Below are 24,762 nucleotides of genomic sequence, written 5' to 3' on the forward strand. Positions count from 1 at the left end.
TGACGTCACTTTTATAAAATCTTTGCTTCAAGCATAAAAAAAAAAACTTAAAAACTAAACCCTGACACAAGTTGATTTACACCATTTTTAGCACTACTATTATTACAACACTTCAGATGACTATAGAGAAATGTACTATAGTACTGACAGGGCCCACTGTAGAATGTAATGTTCATGCAAAGCACAACACATACTCCTCTAAGGACTACTACTACTAATATCTTTATTTTTTAAATACCGCCTTTCACAAGAACCTACCCATGTCAATTCTCAACCTACATTGAAAGGTAACAGAAACCGAGATTGATTTATTCAAACTAATAACTAAGGATTTAGCACACGAAAAACTTCTGCATCATAAGTTATTTCACCATAAAATTCAGCCCATGTAGTAAGAGTTTTTTATGTACTGCAGGTAACCCTTGTGTCTTTGACAGTGTAACAATACCAATCATTAATGTTATTCACAAAGACACTAACCGAATGGATGAACACTACCCCTCCCAACGACAAAGTATGACAAGTGGAATCACATACTGCAAAAATACAGCTGAGCCAGCTCTCTGTGCAGGGTAAACTAGAATCAAGATCTCGTTGGTGCATTGGGTTAATGCAATAGGACTAGGCTCACATTAGTCTTAGATCACATCCGAAATGCATCCTGTGGTCTCAATGCAGTCCTCATCCAGTGGTACTGTAGTCTGTATTAGAAAACCACAACATAATAATGCAGTGGTTTACTGGGTAGGCCAATAAACAAATGGGCAAGCAACACAAACTGTTCTTTAAGAGCAGACCTGACGCACACTCTTTGGGCAAAGTACAGAAGCTTACATTGACAACAATGTTTCACCTTATTTATGACAAAGTCCATGCATCCCACCACAGTGGACCTCTTATTGCAGAAAAAAAAAATGTATTTACTAGGAAAGTGTTCAGATAACCAAGTTACATTTCTGAAGGGATCAATGGAAACATAATTAACAACTATAACTAAGTATGAATGAATGCCTGCGATATGCAAGCAGTACGATAGCCAATGCAATCGGTCAAGGCTCGGTTCCTTCCTCCCAGTGCCAAGCACCTGCTTTAACAGCAGGCAGCCTTTCACCCTCTCTACATGACATATTTGTCACTTCATTTTTCTCAGATTAGCGTAGTAAATGAATAATTATTTCCCAGCACAGGCAAAATTATAAAAGTGCTGATTGGGCAGTGCAGGAAGGCCCAGTGCGATGCTCTTCACAAAGATTCATGGCTTTGACATCTGTGTCCTTCTCGATTCACTGCCCAGAACCCGTTAGTCATTTCAAGAAGCTCACGTGGTCACAGCCCAAAGAGGGAAAATCCTTCAACTCTCAGTAATGCCTCACAAACTCTAAGACACTTAAGGATAAAGGGAGGTTAAATGTTATGAGGAATGCGAAAACCGTTTCAAAATGTAAACTAAAAACATTTGTTTTAACAAAAACAACACTAACAGCTTATGAGTACTACTGTAGAATTCTATAGGGTAGAAAATTGGATACAATCTTCTCTGTCTAAAAACTCCAGCAGATATCAAAATGGAATTAGATTAGGCTTTTCTTCTTTCGTCCAATTGTCAGCCTAGGTGTATTTCCAAGACAGATCAGTTGTGGTAAGGAATGTTCCTGCTGGCTGGACAACAACCACTCGCTGTCACGTTCCAAATTGCTATCATTAACAACTTTAGGTTCTTCAGTGCTGCATAGCATGGCACACGTGTCGATTTAGTACCCATGATGCTTCAGTGGGACGATAATCTCCAGGGAGGGCACTGGCACTGGGCCAGTGTTCCTAATTTAGAGTTGTCTCTCCATACAGAGCTTGAAATATGTTCTACCATCGACGCCTTCAGCATCCAAAACCTGGGGTTCCTACTGCTATGGAACAGATATGATAACCAGGAATCGGGCTGAATATTCCCCATGCAGGAAAGTACAGATTCACATCAATAGGTTCAATAAACATGTTTTGTTTTTTTCTGTTAAATGATACTGCTGTCATTTTTAATGCACTAACCATATACTTACAGCCTTATGATCTTATCAGTGAATACCCATTGTGTTTAAGCCAGGACCTCTACCATTATGTGCAACCATATATCATTTTTTACCATCAGTATGCATTTGAATGTTGTGTGTCCTGTTTAGTTTTGGCCATCATGTTCTGCCCTATCTGAAGTATTAGCAAAAAAAAAAAAGTCTCTCAGTCAAGCACAGCTCACTGTAGGCAAGGCCTCATGTTGGAGTCCAGGTGACCTTTTCATGTCACCGTCCCTAAGAGCCTATTAAAAACTAGCGTCTCAGAACAACTTTACTGCCAGGCCATGGTTTGTTATAAATCATTAAGCTGGGTCAATGACAGACACTGAGCACTATTTGTGTGGGAACGAGATATGAATACATAACACTAGAAGATTTTTACATTTTTTTTATTTATTTTTTTAAATAATTTATAAAAAAAATGAAAAAAGAAAAAAATACACTTTAGTATCAAGTTAATAAGCAAAATACAAAACATAAAATGTAAGAATTTAAAAGGAAAATATCTGTTATAAACATAAGGTAGCAGTGGCTCAATGTTTTATTAATTTAAATCACACTGCAACAGCACCTGAGTTAGGCTTTGGTGTTAATGCATTGTAATAGACTAAACGAATATATCTTGAAATGGGGTCATACTTTATCTGTGGTGGAATATCACAGATCAGTCAAGAATAGTGCTGCTTAAGATTTTAAAACGAATTGAATAGTACAAATGTGACATATTTCATTATTAATACACACCTGATCCACCATCTGCCAAGTACTTGTCCCTCGCATACAGAACAGAGTCCAGCATGGATTCGAAGAGAAGAAAGTAACCCTGTGTGAAAGAAAGATAGAAAAATGAGCAAGTGTACCATTCATTTGTATGTATTCCGAGCAGAACAACTGAAGAACTGGTTTGGTGCAGACCCGGTGAAAAGAGATCAATGTTACCCATTTGAACAATGGCTAAATAATTGATAATCAAAGAGAATTCTTCCAAGTTCCCCAAAAGTCTAACTAAAAACTGGGATTTTAATTTTATGTTCGGTTAACATGGTACAAGTCCCATTGGTTAACCCACTACAATATAATAAACTCTCTTTAAAAACGAACAAAGATTAACACAACCTAATCCTTGTGTTCTAAAGTACAGTCTCGCAAATACTCAGACAGGCCCTGCCCCAGAGGCCCTACATTAAACAATCAAGCATGCTGAACTAGCCAATAAATAGCAATCTCAAAGGGAATGTTTAAAGGCTCAACAGTAAAAGATATGAACGGCTTCCAGATGAACGATCATTCTCATCTTCAGCTGGGCCATCAATCAACCTCTGGCATTGTTTTCAGTTGTTACAGAGCTCCAGCAGTAACTGCCATTAAAAGGATAGACAGTTTGGTTAGTGTGAACAATGAAAGTTCTGGCAAGATTACCCTGGTAAGATTTCTGATACTGGAAGAAAATGAAGAGAACCCCCCGCTTCACTATATCAAAAGACAAGCCTTAGATAAATTAATAATTTACTTCGCAACAACACAGCTTAGAACAAGAAGCAGTGTTTAAGGTTGTATCTATATATACAGTACACACACAACTGTAGTAACACAGTCACAAAAGATATGCAATAAAAATCAACAGCACTGGATATTTTTTTATTTTTACTATGGTAGTAAATGTTCATGGGCTATAGAATTGATTCTGTGTCCTCAAACTCCCTAGAAACTTCACAAGCACAATTTCTGCTGACCGTGTAACGATTCCCCCACTAATGCCTACATCCAGCCTCTGTTACACTACTCAGGACCCCCAGGTGAACATTGTTTCACACGGGCAAATATAACAAGATACCCACTAGGGATGGGACAGTATAAAATTTGCATGATACGATAACCGTTAAAAAAAAACTACTTTGGTAACCTTAATATCACGGTTACACAATTTGTAATTCACAAAAATAAAACAATCACACTTCCTTTCACAGAATTATTTAAACATTCAGTATCTTGAATTTTACTACGCCAAATGACTTGGTACTCATTTTTTATAAAGACAATCAGAATTGTTAAAAGAACCCTAACGCTGTACAATCTGTGTTATACTACAACAGTATATAGATTATTACTTGCTCAAAATGACATGGTGCTTAGGTTTTAATGTATAAAATTAAATAAATAAATAAATAAATACTTTGTTCAGCTGATAGTAAACAGAATTAGGAAAAGAAAAAAGACAGTCATGTACCAATACAGGTTATTATTTAAGATCAGAGAAAGTGGTTTGAATTTTTACACCGGATAATAAAATATGTATAGCAACACCATTAAAAAGGCATTTTAATACTAAAATGTGTTATTGGATTTATGGCTACACGTGACGACATCGCACAAGGAAGATTCCAATGCTGTTACTAATGACTATGTGCAGTTTGTACGCAAAAAAACATTTCTTCACTTACCTAAGAAAATATGAATACTGTAAATAATTTGTTTAAACTAAACTATTTTTATAAATACGTATGCTAAACATTGGTAGTGTTTTTTATAGCACAGCCTTGTCAAAGCTATATTAAATAAATCAATTATTTAAAACAAACACAATGTACTAAATATGTGATAAGTGATGTATAATGTTACAATAAAGTGAATGTTAATCAATTACATCAAACTGAGTCTGGATAGGTTGATAATCCAGACAAATGCAAATATAGGACGTTGAAAACGTGCGCTGCAAGGTTTGGAGAAAGAGTTTCTCTAAAAGCTGTGTGTGAGGTCAGAAAGACAGCAGCCAAGAGCAGCCGGTGCAGCAAGCTCTGGGTAACAGAACACAACCATTAAAACATGTATTCTGTGTCGACAGTTTCCTTCAAAACAATTATCAAAATACAATCAGTTCATAAAAAGATCTTCCTCAGACACTTTGCTAAGGCTGCAAGTATCATCGCCTGATTTAGAAGAACAATGCTTGCAGTTAAAAATGTGTTAACCACTGTATAAAGGAATTATGACAGTTGCGCTGTACAATAAAAGGAATGTTATCAGTACAATAATAAACACACACAATACCAAATTTCTATTAATAGTGTGCATTATTTTTAACAACCCCCCTGGTGCCAGGGTCATTGGCAAATAAATCTTCAATTTAATAATCCTTATTTTAAAACCTGTGGAAGAAGCCTCATTAGAAACGTCTAATTACCGGACCTATAATGTAGAAAATCACAATTTTCTACTCTAAATAATGACATAAATCACACTTTGGCCTTGAAGGAACATATTAAGGTACAAATGCCCTTTTTCATGAAACAAAAGTCTACCACACAAGCAGTAACTCCCCCATTCATAATGTTTACAATACTGAGATGTTCTTGCTTGTATCTATAGGGTTAGAGGCTATATAGTGGGTTCCAAAAGTGGCCCATCTATTGTAGTGGAGGTGTAATTGTTATGTTCACTTCAGTTTTTTTTTTTGTTTTTTTTTTCTGGCACGTTTGTTAGCACATATTCTAAGCATGTGTTAATCAACAGACACACACACACATCCTTACGCAATTCCCACAAGAACAGAAACTATTCATTGGTTGGCTGCTATGGTGTGAACCACTCACTGAAACATTGCCGCATTCCTAGGATGATGATTGTATACGGATTAAACATTAGAACTGGCAGTGGAATCAATCCCAAAAAAATGCAATGGTTGTGTTTACTAGACTAAGAAAATGAACAGTTAATTAGAAATACAGGCAGTTCATTTGATAATTACTGTGAACAATCCCTTTGAGATGCAAATGAAGACTAAAAGAAAAATGACAGTCCTAGCTAGGCTTTCCCAATGGTCAATGTCCTTCGTTTGAACTTTTACACTAGCTCTCACCTCCTCTCAAACCCTTGTCTCCTATATCTCCTCTGCACTGGAGTAGTTTACTGCTGTCCTTGGTCCTGAAACATACCATTTATAACCAATATCAGAAATATCGTCTCTGTGCGGCTTGTGTGACCTGCTCATCTGCAGTGTAATTCAGAATGCAATTTCACAGGCTGCTGCCTCACCTGTAGGGGTGCCTTGTGGAAGGAGAATTATACCTGACATGGTCTCCCATGATGCACCAGGAGCCACTGCCTCTGCACTGCTCACATTTCCCAGCATTAGCACCTTCACAATTAATTACCGGAAAGGGAGCTGTACTGCACAATCCTGTGAGCAGAATATTAATGCCAAAGCCACTAGCAGGTTACCGATAAAGCACAGCCCTGATGGAAAGTTACTGGAAACTGCCGCTGCTACAGCTCAGACTGCTTTTGAAAAAAAGATACAGTATTATATGCCAAGCCCAAGAGATACAAAAAACAGGCGTGACCGAGATAAAAGCAGTCGACAAGAAAACAAATGGTCCAAAAATGGAAATAAAGAAGGTTTCTCATTCAAGAGGTGTACTTCATGCCTTTCAAGTATTTCTGTATGCCGTATCTTGGACAGCTGCCTAGGCAAAAGAAGTCATCAAATCAAGTTACCCTCTAATCTGTTTTTTGCTCACTTTTTGGTACCACTTTAAATCTTGAATATTTCCTGATAAATTGACCATCTTGGAAATCTTTTTACACCTGCCAGCATTGCTTCTAACCGTTTCTCAACTCGAGTTAGGCAGGAGTTGTAAAATGAACTCCAATTAATCAATAATAATACAAAAGCTCCATCTTGGGTGCAGCTACTGATCTGAATACATGAAGTAAAACTAAGTAACAATGAATGTTTTATTGTTCTTAACTAAATAAATAAAATAGTAACAACCAGTGCAGGCACATAGAGGGTGCTCATAATCACGTGTGTATGCAATAGTTTATCAGATTATAGCCAAATGCAATCGGAGACGTCTATAGGAGGCTGGAAGTATAGAATACTGGTGTAAAATCAAGGCCGTTATTATGTTCAACATGTAGAATGTAACAGTCAGACACAACCAGCACAAAAATAAACACAAAATATAATAACAATAGTTTGCATACAAATGTCTAACCTCAGAGGTGTATCACTGAAGCAGTGCATTTATAACTGTTACCAAGAAAGCCCCAATTGTATCAAAGGCCCCTGTGGATAGGTTTCTTGAGCAGCATTTTGAAAGGGAGACTGGCTATCCACCCAACAACTATGAAAAAGTGATTATTTTTTGGGATGCTTGGATAGCCTGGCCTTCACACTGCTCAGATTCATTGATTGTACGACTAGGAGGTTAATGTGAAAAGCACACGGGGAATAATTACATAAAGCAGTTTCGTGCACGTGTACAAAAACAAAAAAAGAAAAGATAGTGTGGAAAATATTAGGTCTCATGCTGTGACCCTAAATAAATGCATTACTGAGATGCTGGAGAAAATGACAACAACAGGGAGCCAATAGGTATAATTCAATTTGAATTTCACTAAAATCTAACACACCTTTTGGCTATTTGAATAAACTGAATGCAGTGTAGCTCTTGCGGACCATAAAAAAACAAAGAGGACCGAAAATCTTTCATAGAGAGAGTACATTTGGTCACAAAACACTTGGTATAAAAAGTATATTATATTATGATGAACAGGCTAAACAGTGGAATAATAAAATGCCCAATGACAAGATATCTAGCCTGTAGTCTGTTGGTTTCAATGAGACAAATCGCCCAATTGCTGAATTAGGATGATCATAGACCCAACCTATGAGTCTAGGGCAGGGTTAAAGGTGGAGAATGGGGAGAGGTCTTTGTCAGCCTACTATTGGTATGATTAGACACCAGGAAGAAACCATCTGATTTGCTTTGGTTTACAGTATTGTACGGTACCAACAGTTATTACATACAACTATATTCATTATTAAATGCTATTAATGATAATATATCATCAATTTTAATATTTCCAGTTTGGTAAGTATGTTAAGACATATTTTACAGGTTTTTCTTGTTTTTTATAATAACGTATATTAAATATTTACATCTGATCTGCAATACTTTCACACCAAGCAGGACCGACTTTAACAATGCGACCCTTTTTTCTCTACTACCACTATCCTGTATTATACAAAAGTAGATGATATACAGCATCTGAGCTGCATTCTTTTTAATCAAAAGGGTCGTTAAACTCACTGATAGCTTCAATGAAAGACAAATCCCACTCACCCCTTTTACAAGGAGAAGGGACTCCATGGTGGTGAATACTTAGTACTTGAAACTAGCACTGTGCTGAATCATTAGATATCTGCATTGCGTGTCATTCTGCTAATATAAATAAAGCATACCTGTCAATACCAGGAGAAAGTAGGCAACCTGGAACAGCACGAGGAAAAAGCCGACAACCATGTTTCACAACAGAGAAAAGCAGGATCTATGAACAGAATTCAGAGCAGGTGGAATAACTGCTTGTAACTAAATACAGAATTAGACTATTTAAAAAAATCATTGAATATAGCTGGGTATCAACTTTGGAGGCAATACCTAAAAGCATTTGGGAAGATATCTTATGTTTCTTTTGTAAAATTACATATTGTTATTTTTACCTTTGGTACACAGATAAAATGTATTGAAACTCCAATGTCGAATATATGTCAAAGAATCTGTTAATAAAAGCTGAATAATTCTACAGAACAAAGAGCGGTGACAATAAGAAACTGTCACAGTAAATAGAAATCTACCAATAACTTGAATCAGATTGTTTTAATAGACTTATCCAATATGACCACCTGGCATCTATTTCTACAGAAGCCTGCACTTATCAAGCACTTTTATAATTATTGCGAAAGAGAAAGAGAGAAAATGTGATTACGTGGTTATGCTTGTGAACAAGCCCAAGTAACAGTCACAAACCAAAAGAATTGTATCAGACGCTGCTACAGATGCTGTTGTTTTTGGCCATTCAGCAGAAAGCAATATGTTGGACATGACAGTCGCATCTGGACAATATAACAAAATATCACTGTAATGAGTCTCATAATGGAAAATGTTGATTTTCTGTAAACACCATTTGTGCCACGCTTTAATTTAAGAACACTGTGAGGAAAACGAATTGCTCTCTGCGACAAGACCCCTTGGTAATGCCTCAGAAGCTGCTAGACACAAAATGGATAAAAAAGGGTTGCTGTGCAAAACTGCTTCAAATGGAAACTGGAGGCATTGTCCTGTGAAAACCAATCTGTGGAAAATGGTCAACACAAGCAAATGAAAATGATTTAACATGAAGCACAAATTGCTGGGTATCTCTGTTGAAGCCAATATCTAAAAACATTCAATCTTTGACACCCAGAAGTCAAAAAGTCTGTGGAAGCCTTATTAGGACAAAGGTCAAGGGTCAAATACATATAGATTTTTTGCCCCAGAAATTTCTATAACCGTTGAATTTTGTTTCTCAGGTGGTTGAGATATGAAAGGTGTTTAAAGGACACCATTGAGTTAGGAAGAAAAATATACTTTTTTAAAGTGAGTTTGAATATGGCACCCAATGTATAATAATAATAATAATAATGCCACCCTCACCAGTTAAAATTGTAAATTATTTGCACAGAAAAAATGCAAAAAATGGCACTGCAAGTAATTATGTTCTACAAGACAACAGAAATTCAGAAAAAGCAATGTTATACGCATGAGTTACAATGCCGCAAGTAGAAACACGCTGAAGGCAATGTATCTGGGATCTTACTTTTTTTTAATGAAAAATTTCACAAGAGCAAGTAGCTAAACAATCAGGCAATCTACAGTAGAATTCACAGGAAAATTACCCAAAATAGTCTGTTATAATATAAATTATGTATATGCATTTTATTCTTTTTTAATGTGTATTTACGAGTCAATAAACCTTCAATCAGGAAATAATCCCTAATTCAGTTCCCCTGCCTCTGTCCTGCACATGTTTGCAAAGAAACAAAACAGATGTCCAAACCCGAACTGCTGTGCACGGTCGATTTCAGAATGAATCAAAATCAGCAATGTTTCCAGACAAACAGAATTAATGATACAGCAACCCCCCTGGATGACAGGCTATCCAGTGACAGGAGATAATAAAGAATAGTCATTAATTTAAATCAAATCTGCCATCACAAACACACATTGCTCCTAGAAGGGGCAGAAGAAACAGAATGAGACTGCAGTACATAGGCTAATTAGTTTGACAAACCTGCCATCTGAGCATTTTCAGGTGTGCAGAGAGCTGGGAGCTTGTGGCCACTGAACTTCAACAAAAGGCTATAACTTGTTTCACTTAGTGAAAAATACTAACTGAAGTGGCAATAGCTTCCTTTACCTAACCCAGGTCCTAGGTCCAATCCTAGCCTGTCCCACATTTAAGAACACTCAGACATGTTTACAGTCTTGGTAAAGGGTGAACGTTTTGTGTTAATTCGTGTATATTGGCATGTAGTGTTGCGTAATTTAATTATTTACATCAATGACTGGAAAAAAAACCACTGGTTCTGTATCAGAAAGCCATTGCACAGGTACAGTTAATAAAAGAGGGTTTGTGTTGAAAATAACTTTGTAACTTTCCCTTGGGGATTAATTTGAGCGAGTCGTAACTGCCATATAAATCAGATAGAATAAAACAACATCTATGACAAATCCTAGCAGAGAATTCAAGTAGCCACCCTATCCTCAGACACTGCTGTATACACATTGTTAAAAGCAGATTTCTAAAATGATCCTTTTTTGGTGTTATTCACTGTCGTGTAGATTGAGGTCATTTTTCAAATCTCCACGTCATATTCCATCAGTTTCCACAAGAAACATGTATTTTTTTTGTTCAATCCATTGTGCAAGTAGTGGTAAAGCAAACACATATTGAACCTATTAATCAATATTTTTGAAGTTAAACAACAGTACAATGATTGCAATCTGGTTCATCTCATCAGTCAATAGTGGGTACACTGGTATTTTTCAATGTTTTCACATCAAGTTCTTTGAACAAAAAGAGAGAGGCTATTACAGAAAAAAGTCAGTCTATAATGAGTTTGAATTTACTAACCCGCAAATCCATCAAACCACTGCACTTAATTCAGAAGGTACTTTAACCAAGATGGACAAAGAATCTAAAACAGATTTAGGCAACTCCAGTCCTGAAATGTAATTACATTCCAGGTTTAACAGCTGTAATTAAAGCATCAAGTGCTTAAGGCCCTGACCAGGGGTTAAATTGGGTCAATTCAATAATTAAGGGCAAGGCTAGAACAAAGACCTGGACGGGAAGTTCCGGATTCTTTTGAGAGCAGAGGTCTTATGGTGAAAAGACATCCAACAACCTGAGGAAGAAATAGGATCCCTCTCGGCTAGGGGTTCACAGTGGATAGTTTTAATTGACTAACCCTATCCCTAACCTTACTGTAACATAATTCAATGACATGAACCTTAACTCAAGCAACCAAATTCACAACCCAAATAGAAGAAACTGGATCAAGTATTAATAAATCATTAAAGTAGACCCTGAAAATGTACATGTTGCACAAACTGTGCTGAAACACATCCACTGGATAAATGACAATTGTCACTTTTCAAAAATACAATTTATTCATCCTATTTAAATTGTATGTAAATAATTAGAAGCCTAACTCTTTGAGCTTATGAATACATGTACTGTAAGTGACCTGGAAACATTGAACAGAAAATGATTTTAACTAAGATGGGAAATGGCCAGAAGGACAACAGTCCCACCACCCTTCCCAAATCAGAGCTGTACCGACTGTATATTACTGCATGCTTGGGCTTTAGCCCATGTTGTAAAATATCTGTAACAGAAGAGGAATCAAAGGTACGCAGCTTTCTTCCGACTGTTTTTTCACAGGACACCACAAAACCTAATAAAAAATAAACACATCCAAAAAAAGACTGAGCAATCAATTAACTCTCTACTTTGCACTAAGGGATTCACCCACAAACTAGCGCCTTTTACTTCCACCAATTATGAATTTGAAAGGTCTCATCTCAGGCATCACAATTCCTTGCTTCAACAAGCCTGAACATTAGAGCTGCGTAAAGATATCTAATTAAATGTTCAGTAATTGCATTTTAATATGGAAATTTCCAATCCCTTGAAAAATCTGCCGCAGCTTTAAAAGAAGACAGAACTCTCATCTACCTTCGCAAAACTGAAAACAACCTGCATCTCCTAAAAAAAAAATCACAAGTGACACGGATTTAAGACTTATTAAATGCTCATTGACTTTTAATGCCACAAACTATTACTCTCCCCATCACTCACTGTCTGAAGCACAGCCACAAAATAATTTCAACATATTAAACTAATCTAGCTTTGGACCCCAATGCAAAAGACATCATTCAAGCTAGCCTTGATGAAAGTAACAGGCTATCATCAAAACCCTTCACAGCGGCCAGCGGATGTCATGTTTATTGTATCCGTAACAAAGCGTCTCAAACGCTGGCAATTTCACACTGGACTTACCATCCACTCTGAAATTATGATGTCCACTTTTTCAACTGGGAGGTCCACTTCTTCAATCCTTCCTTTGATTAATGTAATTGTGCCATCAAGATTATTTGATCTGTCGAGGGGAAAACAAACACCAATCTTTTGAGATGTCTGGCCACCGCACCCTCACGTTTTATTGGTTTACATAATTAGCATGTCCTTTAAATTGTAATCTACATCCCAAGCCCTACGCAAAACCATACCCCATGAGTGTTTCTACTGCTGTATAGCTTATATTTTTTACTTATCTTCCGCCTCGTCAATGGTGATTGGGTTCTTAAATGAAAAATACTTTAACACTGTGGGTCAGATTTACCAGCATTAAACCTATTAATCTTCGAAATTAAGCACCAACAAAAAACAAACTTTGTCTTCATCTATATACCTTAATTTCTAAGACCCACATAAGATTTAATTTCAATGAACATGAAAAGGAAGATCGAATTGACCAAACAAAAAAAAAAAAAAATGGTTTCCTTTAACCGAATAACTATGTGAGAGGTAATGCTTGGTCCCAAGTTGAGTCGCGTTTTTTTAAATGCGTTTTTAATGAAGTGCAGACTTACTTTATCAATTATTAGACATTATCTAAAAAGGCGACCAAATGACAATTTAGGGTAACAAAATATTCCTTAAAACGTGTAATGCTAGCGAGTTCAATTTAGTGCTGAGGAGGCACTAAAACCAGGCCTCTAATTAGTATTCTTGTTCAGGTAGACTGCCAGCCCATTGGGAGCAATCCTACTCTATTAGAAATAATGGTTCCACAGGGACCGGCACTGGCCATTCACTTGCAGTTCTCCCACAAGAGAAAAGATTGCCATCTGCAATAAAACCCAGGAAAATCTGCTTGCAGAGATGGAATCAATGCCCCCAATGTAGAAATGCACTTGCACTATCTTGCTGCCATGCTAGGGGCTTGAAGCAGGGTAGTTAAAAGCAGACACTAGGAGAAGAGACAAACATTCTTGGAAAACTAAAATGAGTTTGGTGGTTATTCTGGTCTCTGTGCTGGAAGTGATTTTAATATTTTGATTGAATCCACTTTATTAAATTACTTCAAAACATGTCAGTATTTTGTTGATCCTACAGCATTATTTCATTTAGTTTATTATTAACAAATGCATGCAAAAAGGAAACTAAAATGAAATAACCCTCTACTGTACTAAGAACAGCAGTAACACCTCTATCAGTGTCAGCAGTAACACCTCTATCTGCAGACTTTACCATAATCAAAATATTCATGTTCAACTGATGGCAGGACCATAGGAGAGACCAGTTTGCATGTACCATGGAAACTAATAGGAGTCATGTTTAATTTCGATTCAAACACAGCACACAAACTAATGGTATAACAGTCAACGCAGCTAATGGAAAGAATAGAATTTTGAACTGCAGAACACAGCTTTCAAAGTATATATATATATATATATATATATATATTATATATACACACACACACTATATATTGTCTTGAACTATTTATTGATGACATCTACACAAACAAATTAAAATCATCATTAAAATTCTGGCATTTTAATGATGATGTTTCATTTTTCAAATGCTATTTAAAGGCTGTATGTATACTCGCATCTCCTAATATAGAAATCGAAAAGTGTGTCGCAAACTTCTACATCACAGCTGTCCTGATCACAGACGCCGGCGAACACAAACACTGAATCCAAATCAACAAACAATGTGAGTGCCCAAGTTTTAATGATTGCTCCCTTCTCCCAGGCACACAGTATCAATCTTTCTGAATAGTCCATTATCATGACAGCTAATGTTACTGCGGACAGAATAATTACTCACACCACCACAATGTATTTCTACAGAGAGATCCTTATCTCGGTCCCTTCTTGCTATCTCATTCTCCCAGCACCTCACAATCACTCTGCCTGACTCTCAAGGAAACACTGTAATCTCATTAAAAGTGTAATTTAGAGAACAATGCCCGAGACAACAGCAATGAGAAGTGGGAGGACGGAGGAGCAGCCGAGTGAAGAGCCTGTGTGCACTTCTGAACTTGCTTTATTATTTCATACTGAGTCACATTTTACACTACAGAGGTCATGTAATCACGTCTCTGATTGAACTGGATTTACAGTATGGTGCAATGCGTGCGAGTTTCGTTGCTCTGCACTTTGCATGAAGTGCATTTTAATATTAAACGTTTTCTGTCTTCTCAAAAAGCCTAATCCTATTCACCACAAAAACCTTTTAAATTTACTCTACTTGGATATCGGTCTTGCTTGCAGTATATCAGTATACCACTTTGAAAATGGGGAGGCCAGCAAAACAAATTTCAAATAACAGCCCTGTATATTTATGATGGTACTGTGCTGAAATGCGGCACTGCTTCGTCACACTGAAATAATCACACACAGCAAAAAATGACCGATACACATACATGTAGCTATTCGCAGTGTGTTAGAATTGTTCTTTAAGTAACACACCTTACAGTTGACCACCACAGAACAGAACATCAGCTATATAAAAGTGGACACAGATAATGTTCTAAATGTTCTGTATTATGTTTACTGTTGGACCATACTTTGCGCAAGAATGGAGAAACAACATAAGTACATGTTAATAATATAACAAATAGCATGATTTCAGTACCGCCCACAAAACAAACAGCTTATTATTATTATTATTATTATTATAATAATAGTAATATTCATAAATACTTATTTTCATACTGGCACTGTTCATTAGTCAGGCATGCAGATTTATGATTTCATAAATAACTGACCAACATAATGTCATACCTAAGAGGGAAAGCATACATTATATGATAAAAATATCTAGTACCAAAATGTATATACTCAGAAAAAACAAACAGACCAACAAATGTTTTTTGCAATTAAAAACATGCTCAGAATATTCCTGCAAGGAAGGGAGGTTTCAGTCCAGTTGTGGAATAACCTCAATATGTCATGATGGCAGGTGTCAATTTGGTATTGGATATGGGTATTACACTGGGGAAGTTTACTGGTAAAAACAGCTCAGTGAGACAGGCCAGTACACCAATACCAGGGTTGCAGACAGTAAACGGCAGCTGGACAGAGAAGGCGTGAAGTGTTTGGTAATCATCTACTGAAAAAGAGTAAATGTATTTGACTGGGTCTACGGAAACAAACTTATTAGTCTAATGACAGTTATGGAGTTATTAATTTTACAGTTCATTATAGGGATTTTTTTTTTTAAAACTTTGTCTAATATAGTCAGCTTCTCGGATTCAGACACATTAATCCCCCCCCCCCCGTTAGCAATATTGGTGTTAAAAAAAGATATCAATTCAGCTAAATATGATCGTATAAAATATCCAACTAGCCAGACTTAACCTAGTCAGACTTGACTCAGACGATCAACTTTATTGCAATTGGCTACTGAAACTCAGGAGCTTGCTTTTAAATTCCAGCACCATCTAAACTGACAGGCATGCATTCCAGTCACCCATCTGTAAGAAATATAAAGGTGGGAAGGTCAGCAGGACTGGAATGCATGATAAAGTGGACCTCAAAGCATTAATGCTGTTTGGTTACAAAGCAGTGATGAAGATGAAGAGCATGAAACGTATATATGACATCACAAAGGGGGATTTCAACTGCAGCAATCCTAATATTTGGAGTAATCACATTCCGCAATACATGGTAGACTCAAAGGGCGTTAGTGAATTGTGTCGCGACAGTGTCATGTAACTAGCATATTGCTTCAATATAGCTCACACCCTGGTTTAGCACATCCTCTTCAGCACAGCTCATGGGCCTGGGAAAAGGCAGATAGAACATGTCTTCCTTAATACTACATGTACTTTGTGAGGATTGCATGCAAGATTAATTCTTCTATCATACCTAATCATTCTTGTCACTATTTTCAGATCATCCCTGAAAGCTCGAGGCAGACTCAAGCTTTACTCTGGTCTCGCTGCATCATCTTGAGAAAATGCTATTGGAGTCCTAACGTATGGTTAATCTCTGTATGTCTCTACATTTCATTTCAGTGCAATACATATATTTCTTATACTGGCTTTACTTTCGCCGCTGTCAGTGGGCAATACATTGCTTTTATTATCAAGACAATAGTTTAATGCATGTACCTTACGATGTCCATGGCTTGATAGATGATCTCAGACTGGTCAACTCCAATGACCTTTTTGGCTCCAGCTTTGGCAGCAAACATTGAGAGAATTCCAGTTCCACAGCCCACATCCAGAACTATCTGCAGGCCAGTCAAATCAATCATTACAGTATTTTAATGCAAAATCTTGACTATTTGAATTAGGGGTTTCAAATAAACACAAAATTATAGGAAACATAAGAGTTCTACAAAACCTGGAAGCAGAAATTACCAAAGCACACTAATATGGACAATCAATATTAATACAATTATCAATATCACAATAATCCACTATTATGCCCAAATCCTATGAATAATAACATTAAAAAGTCACTCATTTTGTTCTAACTTTTTTGCTGCCTCTATGATTCACATACAATTTAAAAATCAATGTATTATATTTTAGGTCACATTTTTCTTATCTGTGAAGAAGCTGGCTTAAAAATCGATCCTTCTGAATCTGAGGGTTTTTTTTTTTTTTTAAAGCATTTGTTAAAAATCATATTATTTTCTTGTCAGAAGACAACAGCAATCTCTTTCTATCAAGTGATAAATAGACAGATGGATGGCCTATTTCTGATCTTAAACTCAAATTTTGTTTCCTCCTTGACTTTTCAGATTATTTTTACACCCTCTCTTCAGCTTGGGGCTAGGATAGTTCAAACCAGCCACCTAAAAAAACTGATACTATTCTAAATTATTGAAAGAACTTCTCCCTCTGATAACGAAGAAGCACAATATTAAATGAGATTTTTACTTGCTGACACGCAAAGAATAATTCTGTTCGGCACTTGGTCCAGAACATGTGACCAGATTCACCATTTGTATTAATAGTTAATTACTAGCAAATTTTCCTCAGCACACTTTATTCAGCACAAAGAGAGTGCTAGCATGACAATAAAATATGAATATTTCATTTTTTATTATGTTGTTTTATTTATGTAGTTACATGAACTTAACATAAATTCCAAGTTTTCTTTAGACTGTTTCAGTGTACAAAATGAATGAATTACCCTAATATGGGTGTAAGTTAAGTCAACTGGGGGAAGGCACTGGGCATGTGTGTGAGCCCGGGCGCCGCTACGCTACTCTCCACACTGTAGACTACTCAAGTATAACACATGGGAACAACCCTTACAATTCCTTTCTGCTCATTAAAAGCATCTATACTTTTCGTCAAACTCCTTATAATAATTGTTGTTGTTTCTAATCTACTGACCAAAAGCAGTAGCAATATAGTCAATGGAAAAGTAACTCAGATGATTTTTCTTCCAATGTGCTCAACATCAGGTTTACAATCATAAAAGGGTTAACTAGGCAATGTCACTATATAACTAATGACCATGATGCAGGATGCTACCAAGTGCAATGGCAAAACTATCTGGATTCCTGTTATCAGTGCTCTGCAGTCTCCACCAACTAAATAACACTCTCTTGCGTAATAAAGCCAAGGTATATTAAATCAAATGCTGTCAGTAATCCTCAGCTCTCAGAGATAGCTAACCCAAGAGGACTCTCACTGTTTAACAATGCTGCAAAGCCTCTGTGAAGTTCAGCCTGTCCCAGTTACCTTGTCCTTGAAGACATCTGGATTGAGGTACATGAAATCCCTGTAGCTCTCTGTCCGAACTTTGTCCTGGACATTTTAATAGAAAAAAAACAAAATTGCCTTTTAGGCTTTTTTTTTTTTAAGTAGAAAATACATTTTAACATGTACAACACTGTCAAATTAAGATCAAATCATTTATATAAGCAAACAAAAAGGTACAAAATAAAAAATAAATACATATTAAAAGTGTAGAAAAAGTAACCTTTGTTGTAATATCTTGGACTACTAACAGTATCATTATTGAAAACTGCTTGTATTTAAGTTGTGTCCTTGATTTGCTACTTTTATTTTACACATTTTTTAAATGTTTTAGGACAGTATATTTCAATTACTTTTTTAAACCGAATGCTTGTAATAATAGCTATATAATTAAAAAAAAAAAAAACTTTACTTGGAAAGAGGGATTTTTTAATTCTGAAGTGATGTATATTCAGCAAAGCCAACTACAGTTAGTGATTCTTGGTTTGAATCAGTCATGTATTGGGCCCATGGCTGAACAAACCAGTCCAACATTAGAACATAGGAACACATATATATATATATATATATATATATATATATATATATATATATATATATAATAAAAAAAAAAAACGAGCTGCTGTAAGTTGATAAAGATGATGATCAATACTAACTGGGGAAGCTGCAGTCATTTCATTTAAAACAGAAACAGATGCACTGTATTTCATTATGTACCTTTTTTTTTCCCCCACTGGGCAACTACTGCATAAAGAAAAGCATTCATAAATACTGTTTCTAGCCTAAGGCAATGTTTTAACTGGTACCAGTGAAACTGCAAGCACACATTTACTGCAATTCAGCACTTTTAAGAAAAGAAACAAAAGGGAGTCCGTTCAACTGAAGTGAACAGTGACAGTTCTATATAACGGGTCATATCATTAAAACAGGTCTCTTTGTTAAAAACAAAATGTTGTATTTGTATACATTAACCTCCAACTAATTTAGCACCATCTAGAAAGAGTTTCAAATTCCTGCTCAATTAAACTACAGAAGTGTATTGAAATAACACCTATGAGTTTATGTATTCACTATTATACTTTCTCTATCTTGGAGGGGGAAAAAGCGCCTTTTTTGTTGTTTTTGATTTTTAATAAATTGGTAGCCTACATTAATAGCTCACAAAGGCATACATTATATTTTAAATGCAATTGAGTTACTGGGACTTTTCAGTGATAAAACAGGTGTGCCTGCTAATAATAAAAAAAAAAATTTAAAAAAAGAATTGTGATAAATCATAAGAAACCTGGTCAAATCAGCAGGATCAGGCTATTGACAACAAAACAAAAATAAAACCGGAAATGTACAATCAACGTGAAATGTCATTTTCCAGTTTATAATCTGCATTTACTCCATTTCTACGGTTATGGGTTTTTTTAACCAAACATTTTAATTTTAGATATGGTTTAGATACCAGTATATCAAATCTATGCTTTGTATCGGTCTGTAATTGATCCTACAAAACAGACCTGACCATCCTTTGGCTTTTGGAGTGCCGACAGTCCTTTTTAAACACTGTCCCTAGGGACATGGACTCAGCAGCTGCATATTCAGAACTGTCCCTAACAGCCAGGTTCAGTGTCACTCTGCAGAGCACTGGGCTGGAAAGACATGCAGCATCACAAATTTGAGTGGCTTTCCTCTACCTCAGCTTAATCAATTGCATTCCAAGTATACGGACATGATTGCATACACCGATGCTTGACTAGGCTAATGCATTTTCACGTTCCTTACAGCTTTTTTTTTTTTTTTTTTTTTTTTTTTTTTTTTTTTTAAAAGGGGAGAGGAAACAGCCTATTTTTCCCTGACAGTGAAGTGTGCTTTCTGCAAAATATTGATTTTTCTAAAACCGTTTAAAAAAAACGATGCAGAACTTGCAATTAAAGACGTGCAAGGTTTTTAAACCCCATTTTTTTATACTTTGATTTGGGGAGCATAGTTTTCAAAAGACATATAAGTTGCAGCTCATTTGATTTGAAAATATGCATATTCTGATATAAAAGAAACAAGCGCAAAGCCAAAAGATTGTGAGCGCAATAAAGTGAAGAATATTAATAAAAGCTGGTAAGAGTTAAGCCAATGGTTTTAAAATGTAATTGAGGACAAGTTATTAACATTACTCCCCCACAAAAAGGGTGTTTTTTATGGGTTTATTTTTGGTTATTGTTTTAAGCATGTAGAATGCATTCATATTCCTATACATAAATGTTTACTATTATTAGTATTATTAAACAAAAACAGGCAAACATAGCACACACACAAAATTTAAAAAGGGAATGAAAAAAATCTAATAAATATATTTCAATGAAACAAAAATCGCACACGTTGCTCTTTTGATTCTATTTGTGATTGTCAGCAATGTTTTTATACTGACGCACACAACAAATTCTGCATAGGTTTTTATTTCCATGATGCTAAGATGGTATAATACGCTGTTACAAAGACTACTGTGGTGCTGATGGCCTGAAATTAAATTTGGGCTTTAATGATAACCACTGTTGTATTTCGTGGGGTAATGGTGCATTATTCAACCTGGTAAAAGTCAACCTTGGAAAATAATAATATAATAATAATAATAATATATAATAATAATAATAATAATAATAGTGTGTGTATATAAGTAAAATAAAAAAATAAATAAAACTGAAGCATGTTTGGTACTTTTAAATATACAAAGAAAAAGTCCTTGGAAGACAAGGGTTAAAAATGCAGCATTTCTCACATACAGCACAGTGTCACGGGACACTGCTTTATAGGAGCCTGCAACACATTGACGTTTCACTTTCCGCATTCGGATGTAATAATGCGCCTTGCGTGCAACTACTTTCATGCAGCACAGGGCACAAGAAGACATGATTAATTCCAAAGTCATAAAGACCGGGAAACACAAATGGGCATTTTGGTAAAGTGTCAAAATACAGGGTCTTCATTTTGGAACCCAAGTCAAAATGACAACCCACCCCCCCCCTAAAAAGAAAAACATTCTTTATTATAGCAGTTTGCGGACAGTCCCACCTTCAGCATTTCCTCGTGGATTCCGTAGTGCCCGTACGAGCTAAAGTAAACATCGTCCTCATCGGCTCGCAGCCCTGCTACAGCACCGCCAGCTGAAGCACCCGTCCCCACATCTGCGTTCATCACCAGATTCTGGGCAAATTGTCTGTAATCAATTTCAAACACACCCTTGAGGCAGAATAACTGGACCATGAAGAGGAACAACTGTGCTGCAGTGGAATTTTCCTATCATGAACAAGCTCAGACTCCCTCTGCTGGTAGTGATGATAAAGACGGTAGAACTGAAACAAAACAGATAAACTATACAAATTATTGAGGCTCACAGCCTGCTGCTAAAATAGCTAAACTGATAATAAATCATGCTGAAGGCTTTAACTTTTTACCTTCACCTACACTATATTTATTTCCGATAAGACTATGCATCCATTGAATTAGCATTAGCCTAAAGGTTGCCTAATGTTAAGTAAGTCCAAGATTAGTGTAATTCTGGGACTGTGAAACCACACCTGTGATTTAAAATATTGAAATTATAGTTCTTTTTTTTATACTCTTTATGCATAATAAATAAGGTGCTGTATGCACATGCAAATAGAAAAATGTCTCAGATTATACAGTTTTTCAAAAGAACATGATCTAAGAAAATGCTGTACAATAAAACCTATTGAATCCAGACTCTGTATTGATCCAGACCACATCCCTACTACAATGATTGGTGTAATCCCTCTACAAATCTGTAACAATCAAACCTGGTATTTGGCATGATGTGTTAATTTAATTTAAACTTTTAAAATGTTTAATTTAAACTCAACTTTAAACTCAGGCATTCTGGTTATGCTATCTTAAGCCATGGTGTTATAACACAAACGATTTTTTAAAGGAGTCCACAGTGGAAATATACCGACAGTAGAAGTCCTATTTACATATTGGGGGCAATAAATAAATAAAATCAGTGCAACCACTATTTTTTTGATCGATTTTAGTATTACATTATACCCTGCACACGTCTGATCCAGGACAATAGCCAAGTGATTCTGAATGAAACAGGTTTTACTGTAATACATTGCATCGTTAGTGAATCACTGGCAGTTTACAGTAATGGGGAGGGGGGGGGGTTAGTCCACTGACTTTATTTTGTGCAGATCTTCCAAAGCTCTGGCAAGAGCTTCCTCAGCCTTCTGCGCTTTGTCTTCAGCGTTCTGTACCCTCTGTAGCAGAGCTGCCTGTGCCGGGCTTCCATTACCTGACTGATCACAAGCCTGGTCTTCCCGTGACTGTGAATCCCACAGCTCCTCGACGTCTGAATTTAAAAAGAAAAGCAGTGTTTTGTTTTGTTTTTTTCTCTCAACTATACAGGTATCAAAGTGCGTCTCTGGATCCCGAAGGACTGTCAGACAAATTCACATGAAATGCGAATAAATGAAGACAAGATGTTGTATCACAGGGATCTTTATGAAATAGAATAAATAAACTTTAGGAAGAGCATTTAATCAAGTCTCTGTGACTCCAGCTAATCGTGTACCTGAACTCCATAGTTTTGGGTTAAATTCTGACCACCTCCATAGGATATCGGTTATTAGATAATGAATGCATCACATACCAAACTGAAGCAGTGGGTCATCGTGTGAAGATGGTCTCATGTATTCGTCATTCTCCCATAGAACTGGGCTTGACATTGACAACAGAGTCTCAGCACTGCATTTCTGGACAATAAATAAAACAAGTTAAACAGCTGCAACATCTTAAAATGATGTGTACCGTTCAAAAAGCACAGGACTTCATTCTTGAGTAGAAAGCCGCTCCAGTAATTAAAATAAATGCTAGTTTTGGTGCACTTCAGCGGAACATTTTCTTTCACTGTGTTTAAAAAGTATTAGTCAAATAAACAGCATCATAATCCTCAAAGTTTCAAGTTTCATCCCTAAAATATGACATGATTCCCCCATTGTTAATAGACTTCATATTATAGAGCACTCTGCCAGTCAAACAAGATCTAGATTTAAAATATTTTAAAGACACCAAAAAGCAGTCAGTCACTTACTGTGGTTCTAATGAAGTTGATAAGTTTAATGTAGCCAAAGTCATCAAGTCCTGAAACCAAAAATATCGTCATTTTATTTCTGTCACTGGAATTCTCGTTGACACATCAATTGCACGCACCCAATTAAGGTAAATTAAAAAAAAAAAACAGTACAAATTAAAGTGGCAAAGGTGGCTAAGCTTTAAAATAATAATAATAATAATAATAATAATAATAATAATTTCTTACGATGTTTACGGACCACAGTGCCAATGTCGACACCATGTTCAGAATTAAAGTGGGAAAAGGCATCTGGAATGGAAATCAACAACCTGTATTGGTAAAGAAAAGAAAAAATAAATCTTTGAAAAATAAGACACAACAGCGCTATATTTTTTTTTTTTTTTTTTTAAATCGGTAGTCCTAATCATTAGTCTGTAGCTATGCTATTCTACATTGTTTCCTCCAGGTAGAGAAACACGAACCCTAATGTGTGTTTGGTATTAAAGATACAGTGTTCAAGTTAGCAATAATTGAATCGAATTACATGGCATGCATGCTCCACCTCCACACCTCGTTTACACTGCCCCTGAAATACTGTATTGCACGGTACCTGTCACAAAATAAGCAGCATACTTTCTGTTCTTCTTGTTCATTTTCCTCGTCCTCCCAAAGATCCTCTCCCTCGCTCTCTGACAGCTCAGGCATGTCATCGGCAGCAGCATCTCCTTCACCTTGCGAACACATTGAATACATAAGCATCTGTTGCAATGGCAATGCACTTCTTGTTGTCACTAATAAGTCTGGCTGTTTAATTATACGGCAATTGAAAGTAACTTCATTGTAAATAACGAATGGGAACTGATTAAGGAGATAAACGATGTTATAAAATGTATCGATTACATTTTACCAAACAATAATCATAATATTTTATTTATTTACAAAAATTAAAATACCGCAGGAAAAAAAAAAGCAAAACAAAACAAACAGAAATTACCCCGGATAACAAAATATATCGGATCCAGACAAATAAAACTAATCTACATACTTTATATCACATTACTGTCTTAGAATTAATCGTTAATTTTAAAATAAATTCATTTCACGTGCACACCTGTGTATTTCGCCATTTTGGATCTCTGAGCAATGAAAGCCGCGTTTTGCTTCCGGTTCACTCAGAAATCCTGAAGTGTCTTGTGTATTAATTTTTTTCTGCCACCGTGTGGAGCTTGTGAGGCCAGCAAAGTCTTTCCAAACTTGGCTGAATCATGAGAAGACGTTACTTATCTCACGATGTTTGCTAATTGTGATTGAATGTAGATAGCTGTTTTCATGGGGTCATGGCAGAAAACATGAATAGTGCTTCATCTGGCTGATGATAAAGTGCTTTCAGGGATGACACGGAACCCTTTAAATTCCATGTCATCGTCTAGTGTAGGTTATTTGTCTGCCTTTAGATCGTAGTCCTAAATAAATAAAAAGGCTTTAACCTATATAAT

The 24,762-nt window shown here is 36.1% G+C and overlaps 1 protein-coding gene across 4 annotated transcripts in view; it reads right to left on the reverse strand.

Annotated features, from left to right (window-relative positions):
• LOC121295090 (protein arginine N-methyltransferase 3-like) overlaps positions 1 to 24,432 on the reverse strand; it is a 43,552-nt gene extending 19,120 nt beyond the window's left edge. Inside the window, exons 1-11 of one of the 4 annotated variants that reach the window (XM_041219418.1) lie at positions 24,378 to 24,432; positions 23,900 to 23,997; positions 23,513 to 23,595; positions 23,285 to 23,334; positions 22,844 to 22,946; positions 22,372 to 22,543; positions 21,247 to 21,391; positions 18,175 to 18,240; positions 16,585 to 16,706; positions 12,456 to 12,555; positions 2,811 to 2,889 (exon numbers count right to left, since the gene is read on the reverse strand). In XM_041219418.1, coding sequence (XP_041075352.1) covers positions 2,811 to 2,889; positions 12,456 to 12,555; positions 16,585 to 16,706; positions 18,175 to 18,240; positions 21,247 to 21,391; positions 22,372 to 22,543; positions 22,844 to 22,946; positions 23,285 to 23,334; positions 23,513 to 23,595; positions 23,900 to 23,988 — 1,009 coding nt within the window. In that variant the 5' untranslated portion in view covers positions 23,989 to 23,997; positions 24,378 to 24,432. Of the gene's footprint in view, positions 1 to 2,810; positions 2,890 to 12,455; positions 12,556 to 16,584; positions 16,707 to 18,174; positions 18,241 to 21,246; positions 21,392 to 22,371; positions 22,544 to 22,843; positions 22,947 to 23,284; positions 23,335 to 23,512; positions 23,596 to 23,876; positions 23,998 to 24,260; positions 24,324 to 24,377 lie in introns of those variants that run through there. The other 3 variants (XM_041219416.1, XM_041219419.1, XM_041219417.1) reach the window with 3 other exon arrangements.
• Positions 24,433 to 24,762: the final 330 nt, after the last annotated feature.

The sequence above is a fragment of the Polyodon spathula genome, chromosome 19 (assembly GCF_017654505.1).
Source record: "Polyodon spathula isolate WHYD16114869_AA chromosome 19, ASM1765450v1, whole genome shotgun sequence".
NCBI classification, from domain to species: domain Eukaryota; kingdom Metazoa; phylum Chordata; class Actinopteri; order Acipenseriformes; family Polyodontidae; genus Polyodon; species Polyodon spathula.